The sequence below is a fragment of the Liolophura sinensis genome, chromosome 6 (genome assembly GCF_032854445.1).
Source record: "Liolophura sinensis isolate JHLJ2023 chromosome 6, CUHK_Ljap_v2, whole genome shotgun sequence".
Lineage (NCBI taxonomy): Eukaryota > Metazoa > Mollusca > Polyplacophora > Chitonida > Chitonidae > Liolophura > Liolophura sinensis.
Genome location: NC_088300.1, coordinates 65,206,570 through 65,218,249, shown reverse-complemented (window position 1 = coordinate 65,218,249; position 11,680 = coordinate 65,206,570). Strand labels below are relative to the sequence as shown.

Here is an 11,680-nt window from a genome sequence, read left to right as displayed (position 1 = left end):
ATCGACTGGAAGAAACTGACCTGAGACCAGATGAAAGAGGCCTTACCGAGGCTGGAGAAAACGGAGCTGAGGTCAGAGTAATCCGGGCTGACAGATACCGGAGGAGACCGGGTTTAAGGGTGTCGGAGGAAACCAGGTTCATCCTGGAAGAAACATACCCTCATCGACTTCCACGTTAAAATCGGTTGACGTAAACCTCTGTCGACCCATCGAATTCCTCATTTTAACCTCCTTCTATTAAAGATATATTTTAACAAAGTAAACAGAAAGTGTAAAGATTTATACATTAAGTAAATGGTGTAAATTGAATTTTATTCTTCAAAATAGTTCAGAATGAAGAGATTCAATGGTAAATGTAGTATGACTTTAATATATCACAAAATAACAATGGCTAAATTTCACGCACTTAAGTGCGTGAAGGCTATATTAGTATTTAATCTATTTAAAACAAACAAAAACAACTTCTATCTCAAAATACCTTTACTCATTGTCTTTTCGTTTTCGCTGAATTAAGGGCAGAGCCTACAGATGGCTATATAAGGGCCACTTTTGGTGTCAATGATATGAAATTTTTTCCATCCAATACTAGTATTTAACGCGTACATATAACGCAGGATGAGTTTACAAGATATTATTCCAAAAGTGAAAGTAAAAGGTCGGCCATAAAACCCAACTTTATAGGAATCCAGTAGTTCATTGTATGTAATTCAGTGAAAAACGATAAGATTAGCTGTAAGAAATAGATTCAGTGGTGTGCTTTGTCAGCAAATTTACATAAATTCACCATCGAACTCGCATTGCCTTTTTTGTTCCTTCACCTACAGCTTATGGTGGTTCAGGTATCGCTAGACTTGTGTCGTCAAGCATTTTGTAAAGATTTTACAAACACTTTCAGGTAGAGCAAAAACTTTAATGCCTTTAACTGAAGCCAACACAAATTGGTTTCTTAAATTTCATCGGTCACAACTTCAATAAAACCTTGCATTGGCGTGCCGAGAATAAGTGAAATAGAAAGACATAGAGGGTAATGCTAAAAAGATAGGCTGCCATATTCGTTAAAACCTCGCCAATAAAAACCACGATCGCGTAATTCAAATTGTAGATTACCAACCATGTGACGAGACTTCATGAGGATTCCATATATCGGGAAACATGATGCACTGTCAGTTCAAATATTGTCACTACAAACGCAGTAAAATAAATCCTTCTTTCAAAACGTCTGTCTTGTTGACACACTGTCAAGTCGACAAGTTTTCATGTTGACATGTTTTCATGTGCGGATAATAACCTACGATGGAATTGTGTGTGCGTTCGTCCGAACAGCAGATAAAACGCCTTTGTTAAAATACCATTCCACTTCAACAACATCGCATCTGTCCAAGACATAAGTTACCAAAATTATAATTTCCCAACCTTGACACTTTTCTGTCAAAGCAAATTTTATGAATGTTAAACTTCCACGTTGTGATGTTAAACAGATACAACCATGACCTTGAACATAATGCTATCATTCGGGAAAAAGTCCGCACCATTTTGGTATAACCTCAGAAAATGTAAATGTGTTAACCTCACAGAACAGGTCATACCGAATGCGTTAACCTCACAGAACAGATCATACCGAATGCGTTAACCTCACAGAACAGATCATACCGTATGCGTTAACCTCACAGAACAGATCATACCGAATGCGTTAACCTCACCGAACAGATCATACCGAAAGCTATCTAACACTGAATAAAAGAAATAAGAAATATAAATAATAATATCTTGTTCAACTGCAAAAGTAATACCACTAACTCACAACAAAAGTTTATCAGTCGTCGATGGTTTGCATTTGGCTTCACTGCCGCTCGTATGTACCGCGCACATTTCACTCGACATGTATCCACAATGCGGACCTTTTCGTCGAGGCGTTCAGTCTGAGCTGTAAGATAGTCTATTCTTGCCTCAGCCTTCCGGAGGAATTCGGGCAAGGTCAGCGACGTGGCTACTTCTAAAGCTTGGTGCGCGTATTCTTGCGCACGTGCTAATCTCCCCCGGCGAACATTCAAGTCTGACATGGCGATGTAATAGATGGCCCTCAGAACTTGAGGAAGTCCAATTTCAGAGGCATCAGCCTCCGCCAAGAGAATCTCTGCCTCGTGAATGTCCTCGTCGCTGACAGGTAGTCTCAACGTGTCCATTACACTACCACAACGAAGCAGAACAATCGCCTTCAAAATAAGTGAGTAAGCGATTCCATACGGCCCGTCACGCGACTCTTCCCGTTGGAATTGCTCTCGTCCTTGGTCCAACAGTGCACAAACCCTTTTGATAAGACCTGATGCCTTCTCCGGGTATTTGGAAGTGATCAGAGGTAAAATATATTGTGCTCTATCCAAACGAATCCACCCGGCTGCCATTCCTTGACAGAGAACACTATTGGTTGAGATCAGCTGTTCAGCATCAGTCAAACAGGAGTTGAGCTTCGCAAATTTTTTGGATTTAATGTAAATCCAACACTGGCAAGACAAAAGATATACCATATACTGAACGGGACTAGAAGTTTTCCTTGATATGTCCTTCCCATCCTTAATGACCATTTTTGCGGCAACGAAACTGTCATTAAAACTAAGTCGACAGGCCTGTAGATATTTGACAATGCAGCGAACATCGAAGTTAATACAACCTTTACCTAAAATGGCGTCACAGGTTGCTGCGAATTCTCTAACATTGCCACTGTTGAGCATAGTGCTTAGCCTATTAAAAATATGTCGGAGCTGTTTGGATGACCTCAAGCCACCACCCGCTGGTGGAAGGAAACTAAGACAGACCAAATCCACTTCTGTCCCCGTTGGCAATGTAGATGATCCAAATGCTTTAGTCGGTGCATTCTGGGTTCCATTAGCAGACTTTGCAGCAGAGTCTTTGTCCAAAATGGCTTTAACACTGGGCACCAAGAAATCATACCCTTGAGCATTTAGAGCCCGAATCAATGATTCAAAATTCTTTTTAGGGTTCGGATGTTGACTGAGGTGGGAAATGAGAAATCGGCATTTTTCTTTTCTTGTTGCCGATTTTGCAATAATTTGCATTTCATCTTCGCTAATAACGCGGTCCTGATATAAATGGTCTATCACATGTTCCGGGTTTAGGTGGTCAATCACAACCTCTGTTACCAAGTCAGGAACTTCCGAGGACAGAGACGTATCCATCCCCGGGCTGTGTCCATTAGTCACCTACAGTGTAATGTATAAGACATTTGTTTATACTTGATGTATCCTCTATGCGCGTAATATGACAGACTTTAATCGGCAAAGCAACTTTGCCATCTTTCTTGATAATACAAATTAAGCTATATGTATGAAAATAACGGTAGGACAGTTTTGTGATGCTTATATATGTTGTTCCCTTACATCTTAAGGCCTCGTGGGGTGAATTTAACACTAATCTCTTTCCACACAGCCAGCACACAGCGGACGCCTTGGAAACCTGGTTTTTAACTCGCCATGACAGACAAAAAAAAGCATTTCAAAACAGCACACGTTGAGCACAGACAAAATCCAGATTTCAATCAGTGCAGATTGAATTCAGTGCAAATGTGAATACAAACACTGCACGGACTGAATTCAGACACAGGCAGACATAATACAGGCACAGAGCAGACTGAATACAGGCACAGACAGACGTAATACGGACACAGAGCAGACTGAATACAGGCACAGACAGACGTAATACGAACACAGAGCAGACTGAATACAGACAAAGGCAGACGTAATACGGACAAAGAGCAGACTGAATACAGCCACAGGCAGACGTAATACGGACACAGAGCAGACTGAATACAGGCACAGACAGACGTACTACGGACACAGAGCAGACTGAATACAGGCACAGGCAGACGTAATACGGACACAGAGCAGACTGAATACAGGCACGGACAGACGTAACACGGACACAGAGCAGACTGAATACAGGCACGGACAGACGTAACACGGACACAGAGCAGACTGAATACAGGCACAGACAGACGTACTACGGACACAGAGCAGACTGAATACAGGCACGGACAGACGTAACACGGACACAGAGCAGACTGAATACAGGCACGGACAGACGTAACACGGACACAGAGCAGACTGAATACAGACACAGACAGACATAATACGGACACAGAGCAGACTGAATTCAGGCACGGACAGACGTAACACGGACACAGAGCAGACTGAATACAGACACAGACAGACGTAATACGGACACAGAGCACACTGAATACAGGCACAGACAGAGCTAATAAAAGGAACACAAACATACAGTTCTATTAAAAAAAAACGGATCATTTACACAGAATACTTACACAGATATGACAAGTACGTAGAAGATAGAATATATACAAAGGCCTTACAAAGTGGATGAGAGAAAACACAGAACATGTAAACAAATTACACACACAGAGGTTCATGGGAGAGAAACAGCAGATAGAATAAATGCATTGCAGTGACAAGGCGCATAGATAAAATACAAAGTCATGACAAACTTCGGAGTAGATAGACTTGACAAAGTGCATGGGAGAAAACATAGAAACTGAAGAAAACAAACATGATGCAAACAGAATACATACACTGAAGTGACAAACTGCACAAAAGACAGAATACATACACAGAAGCGACAAAGTGCACAGTGTATAGACTACGTGCACAGAGGTGACAAAGTGCACAATGGATAGAATACATACACAGAGGTGACAGTGCATACTAGATAGAATACATACACACAGGTGACAAAGTGCACAGTGGATAGAATACATAAACAGAGGTAAAAAGTGCGCAATGAACAGAATACATACACAGAGGTGAAAACAGGCACAGCAGAGGGAATGCATACACTGAGGTAACAAAGTGCATACTAGATAGAATACATACACAGAGGTGACAAAGTGCACAGCAGATAGAATACATACACAGACGAGACAAAGTGTACAGCAGATAGAATATGTATACAGAAGTGACAAAGTGCACAAAAGATAAAATACATATTCACAGGTGACAAACTGCACAGAAGAAAGACAATATACACAGAGGTGACAAACTGCCCAGTGTATAGAGTATGTACATGTATAAAGGGCTTAAAAGCTGAGAAGATATAGTGCAGAGAAGATAGAGTACATACACAGAAGTGATATATGCAGAAAAGATAGAATATATGCACAAAGGTGACAGAGTGCACAGAAAGACAGAATACATACACAGAGGAGACGAAGCGCACAGTAGATAGAATGCATACACAGATGTGACAAAGTGCATAACAGAAATAATACATTTCCAGAGGTGACAAAGTGCAAAGGAGAAAGAATACATACACAGGGGGAACAATACACAGTAAAGAGAATACACACATAAGGGTGACAGAAGTGCACCATTGATAGAAAGTAAGTGTGTGAGAGAACACAGAACATACTGACCACAGTTGTGATATGGACAGAATACATACACAGAAGTGACAAACTGCACAGCAGATAGAATACACACACAGAAGTGACAAACTGCACAGCAGATAGAAGGCATACACAGAGGTGACAAGGTGTACAGCAGATAGAATGCATATACAGAGGTGACAAAGTTCACAGCAGACAGAATACATACACAGAGGTGGCAAAGTACATAGCAGATAGAATGCATACACAGAGGTGACAAAGTGTACAGCAGATAGAATGCATACACAAAGGAGACAAAGTGTACAAAAGATAGAATGCATACACAGAGGAGACAAAGTGTACAGCAGAAAGAATACACACATAGAGGTGACAACGTAAACAGAATATGTAAACGGTTCTTAAGTGCACAGCTAAAGTAATACATACCCAGAGGTGACATACCCAGAAGTGCATGGCAAACTTAACAGAATTTACAGTTTATCTGTTGTGTACGGGAGAGAAAAAAGAATGTGTAGAGCTCATGTATGATATAGGCAGAATGCATATACAGAGGTGACATAATGAACAGTAGACAGATACCGATGAACAATAAACACATACACACAGGAGGGAAGTGCAATGTATATAGAATGCATACAGAGGTGACAGATTGCACACAGATACATGGTGCACACAGATACATGGTGCACACAGATACACTGTGCACAAAGATGTAGTAGATAATGCACACAGAAAAATCGTAGATACAAACACAATATAAACTGAACACATACACACAATACACAAAGATATAGTAGGGACTGAATACAAACATTGCTGACACGCTCTACAGACTGAATACAGTCAGACTGTAGACAGAGAAATGGTACAAACTGAACACATATACATTGTAGACAGAGATACAGTACAAACTGAATACAAACACACTGTATATAAAGACACAGACACAGCACATACTGAACATGGGCACACTGCAGACGCACAAATACAGTACAGACTGAACACAGATATATTGTAAACACAGATACAGTGCAGACTGAACACAAATACAGATACATTGTAGACACACAGTAGGCTACACACTGAACACAGATGCATTGTAAACACACAGTACACACTGAACACAGATATATTGTAGACACACAGAACAGACTGAACACAAATAAACACAATTACACTGTAAACACACAGCACAGACTGAACACAGATACACTGTAAACACAGGCACAGCATAGACTGAACACAAATACAGGTACATTGTAGACACACAGTACACACTGAACACAGATGCATTGTAGACACACAGTACACACTGAACACAAATACACTGTAGACACAGATATTGCACAAACTAAAACAAACTGAAAACTAAAAAATGCAGACACACACTACAGATACAAAGACACACTGTAGATACACAGAACAGAGTGAAGAGATGCATTGTATATACACTGCATAGACTGAACACAGGTACATTGTAGACATACAGTACAGACTGAACACAGATACACTGTAGACACACAAAGAGGTGAAAAAGTTCAGAGAAGATAGCATTGACAAAGTCCATGGGAGAAAAGACAGAAAATGTAGAACACAGACGTGATGCAAACAGAATACATACACAGAGGTAACAAAGTGCACAGTGGATAGAATATGTATTAAGAATACATATTCTGAAAAAGCGCACAGCAGATAAAATACATACACAGAAGTGACGATGTGCACAAAAGACAGAATACATATTCACAGGCGACAAACTCCACAGAGGACAGAATACATACACAGAGGTGACAAAGTGCACAGTGTATAGAGTATGTATACAGGGCTAAAGAGTTCACAATGGCTAGAATATATACACAGAAGTGACAAAGTGCACTGTACACAAATACATTGTAGACATACAGTACAGACTGAACACAAATACACTGTAGACACAGATATTGCTGCAGACATTGACAACACAACCATATTGTATATACAGCCTGCACATGAACGCATTGTAGACACACAAATGCAGTACAGACTAAACACAAATACACTGTAGATGCAGATACAGTACAGAGTGAACACAGACACCTTGTAAGCACCGATACACAGACACTGTAAAGACACGGATACAGTACAGATTGAACACAGACATATTGTACACACAGATACACTGTAGACACACAGTACACACTGAACACAGATATATTGTAGACACACAGCGCAGACTGAACACAAATATATTGTAGACACACAGTACAGACTTAACACAGATACATTGCTGACACACAGTACAGACTGGGCACATATACATTGTAGACATACAGTACAGACTGAACACAGATATATTGTAGACACACAGAACACACTAAACACAGAACAGACTGAACACAGATACATTGCAGACACACAGTACACACTGAACACAAATACGCTATAGGCACACAGTACAGACTGAAGAGATACATTGTAGATACACAGTACATACCGAACACAAATACATTGTAGACACACATTACACACTGAACACAGATACATTGTACACACACAATACACACTGAACACAGATACATTGTAGACACACAGATACATTGTAGACACACAATACACACTGTACACACTGAACACAGCTACACTGCAGACACACAGAACAGACTGAACACAGATACATTGTAGACACACAGAACAAACTGAACACATAAACATTGTAGACACACAGAACAGACTGAACACAGATACATTAAAGACACACTGAACACAAATACACTATAGGCACACAGTACAGACTGAAGAGATACATTGTAGACACACAGTACACACTAAACAAAGATACATTGTAGATAAACAGTACACTCTGAACACAAATACATTGTGGACACACAGATGAACACAGATACATTGTAGACACATAATACACATGAACACAAATACATTGTAGACACACATTACACACTGAACACAGATACATTGTAGACAGACATTACACACTGAACACAGATACATTATTTTTTTGTAGACACACAAAACAGACTAAACACAGACACATTGCAGACACACAGTACACACTGAACACAGAAACATTGTAGACACACAGAACACACTGAACACAGATACAATGCAGACACACAGAACAGACTGAACAGATACATTGTAGACACACAATACACACTGAACACAGATACATTGTAGACACACAGATGAACACAAGATACATTGTAGACACACAGATGAACACAGATACAATGTAGACACACAATACACACTGAACACAAAAATATATTGTAGACACACTGTACACACTGAACACAGATACACTGCAGAGACACAGAACAGACTGAACACAGATACATTGTAGACACACAGAATAAACTGAACACATAAACATTGTAAACACACAGAACAGACTGAACACAGATGCATTAAAGACATACTGAACACAAATACACTATAGGCACACAGTACAGACTGAAGAGATACACTGTAGACACACAGTACACACTAAACAAAGATACATTGTAGATACACAGTACACTCTGAACACAAATACATTGTGGACACACAGATGAACACAGATACATTGTAGACACATAATACACACTGAACACAAATACATTGTAGACACACATTACACACTGAACACAGATACATTGTAGACACACATTACACACTGAACACAGATACATTATTTTTTTTGTAGACACACAAAACAGACTAAACACAGATACATTGTAGACACACAGAACAGACTGAATACAGATACAATGTAGACACACAGAACAGACTGAACAGATACATTGTAGACACACAGAACAGGCTGAACACGGACAACTCGTGACACTACCTGTTGCGTTGCTCCCGTATTTCGTTATTCGAGCAACTTATCAGAATCAAGTCTCAAACACATCACAACCTACCAGTTCTGAACCACACTGCCAACTAACACACGCACAGCTCGTAAATTAAATCATGACAGTCATGTGACCTAGAGGCTGAACTCGACTATACGTTTTTTTATGAGGTGCAGGGTCTACCGCCGTGTTTTTCTTTCTTGGAAGATGCAGTATTTTTGAGCAGGAATCCAACCTTAGGTTCTTAAGAATGTTGGTCCGCGTAACGGTAATTACCATTACTGAAAAACGATCGCCATCTTTAGCATTATACATGACAAACTCAATGTTTTATATGCCTATCAATCTGCGTGACCTACATATTCCGCCATTTGCTTGAAAATAGTGGTGTGATGTGTACACGTGTCTGTGGTGTGTTGTGGTGTGTAGCGTACTTGTACTTATGTTCTTATACAGAACAGGAACACATTCATTCCTCTTGGGTCGCCGATTCTAAACCTGCATAATTTATGATTAACTTGTATTGTTTTCAAAGGCCGGATACAGCTTCTGTATAGGTCAATACCTAGTTATAGCCTACACTGCCGTGAACATTAGCTCGATGTGCTATTAATGTACATTCATTTTGACTGCCACGTAACTTTGTATTTATTTATTTGATTGGTGTTTCACGCCGTACTCAAGAATATTTCACTTATACGACGGCGGCCAGCATTATGGTGAGTGGAAACCGGGCAGATCCCAGGGGAAATCCACGACCCGTAACTTTGTAATACACTTGATTAACATTTAACATCCTCACTGTAGGCACACAATAGTCTTACACAACTCACCTAATTCCTCTATACAACACCACTCATTGTCCAGGTAGGCTGTGAAAAGGCATGTATAAATGATCAAATCAGAGGTGACATATATGTGCCCGTTGGCTGCCTTGCTTATTACAACCGGGAGATCTCTAGGGGAATCCCCTCCTGATCACATGACTCAAGTAGTCAGGTGATGCCAGAACTTGGCCGTCAGCAACCCTCCGTCACTTAGTTCGTATGGTCCACTGTCAAAAAAAACTAATCTCACAGCGATGTTATGCTGTTAAATACAGCACACATATTCTGTTGATTTGAAGTAAAATTTGTATAAACTAGTGAACTGAATATTATGTCGTTATAACCGAATACGTTCTAGCATCACTCGGACATTCTGTCTGCGGATTTTCTCGTGTTTGATGCATGGAATTTATACCCATGTATATGATGCAATGGTTTTCGTTATAAGCCATGGTTGAAGTCCCTGCGCGTGAAAACTGTGCAATGGGAGCAAGACTATAACTATTACTGTAATGCATGCGATTCACATGTGCCACATCATAGCAATGCTGTTCTATCATTTTGTACCCCCATCCACGCACTGAAGCGATGTACAACATCCCCATGGAGGCGTTTGTTTATAAAGTTCTATAGGCCCACTCTGGATTATGGGACAGGTTCCAGGGCTGTGTCATTATCATGTTCCTTTATAAGTCGAACTCAGTCTGAAATAACCTGCAGAAAATGGGCGTCTTGAAAACAAACTTCTTTGGACGTGTATGTCACAAACAGCAATACGCACTGCATTTACCATCATTGTTGTTATCTGCCTATAATGAATTTCAAATCTGACAACCCCAACAAAATTTCTGTGTATAATTTTGTTTCATCTTCACCGTTTTAGAAGAGCGTTCATATAATGAAAACATCGCTCCAAATTTCAAATTAATATATCCACACTTCCACCGAAATAGACTTACATAAACTCTCCAAGTATCGCATATAAAAATACATATACAATTTTTAAAAAATATAGACCTTGACTACATAGGCCTATATTTTTAGCCTATCCTGGCAGCTTGGCCCTTAAATCACCCTAAACCGTCCCGATGTAACAGCCCAATTATTTCTCCGCAGAAAAAACAGACAGAAATGAAGACATATCCTGAGGTAAAACTAAATAGATTTTGAAAAAAAAATTTTTCCAAGAAAAGCAATCGAGGTTGTGAGACTCACGGCATGTTTTTGCTTGTACACGTGAAGGTTTGCTGTCTTGTGTTAATAACAAACGTTCATCCACTTTTTGTTAGCTATACCGCGCTCTTATGTTCAGATTTTCAACCGTGAAATAGGGTCAGATGTATCAAATGGGAATATGCAGAGATTCCAACATGACCAGTTTTACACAGCAAAACTTTGGCAGTCTATCAACATAGGGTTTGCGAGCGTCAGAGCTTTTGTGGTGATCAAGGTTTTCGGTACAAGGTCTTATACGCCTATATATATATACGTATATGAAAACCGCAAACCATAAAGCTTTCTAGAGTGAGAAAAACAAAGATGGCTGCGGTAAACATATAAATTAACCTACAAATCTGAAATGAATCCCTGCCATCCTCTCACCGACG

At 39.9% G+C, this 11,680-nt stretch overlaps 1 protein-coding gene across 1 annotated transcript; it reads right to left on the bottom strand.

Moving 5' to 3' along the window:
* Window positions 1-1,181: 1,181 nt before the first annotated feature.
* Window positions 1,182-10,277, bottom strand: LOC135468721 (uncharacterized). Its single transcript, XM_064747118.1, has 2 exons — window positions 10,080-10,277; window positions 1,182-3,218 (listed from the first exon to the last, which is right to left on the bottom strand). The coding sequence occupies exon 2, from the start codon at window positions 3,192-3,194 to the stop codon at window positions 1,725-1,727; it is 1,470 nt and encodes a 489-aa protein (XP_064603188.1). The 5' UTR covers window positions 3,195-3,218; window positions 10,080-10,277; the 3' UTR covers window positions 1,182-1,724.
* Between the last annotated feature and the right edge of the window lie 1,403 nt (window positions 10,278-11,680).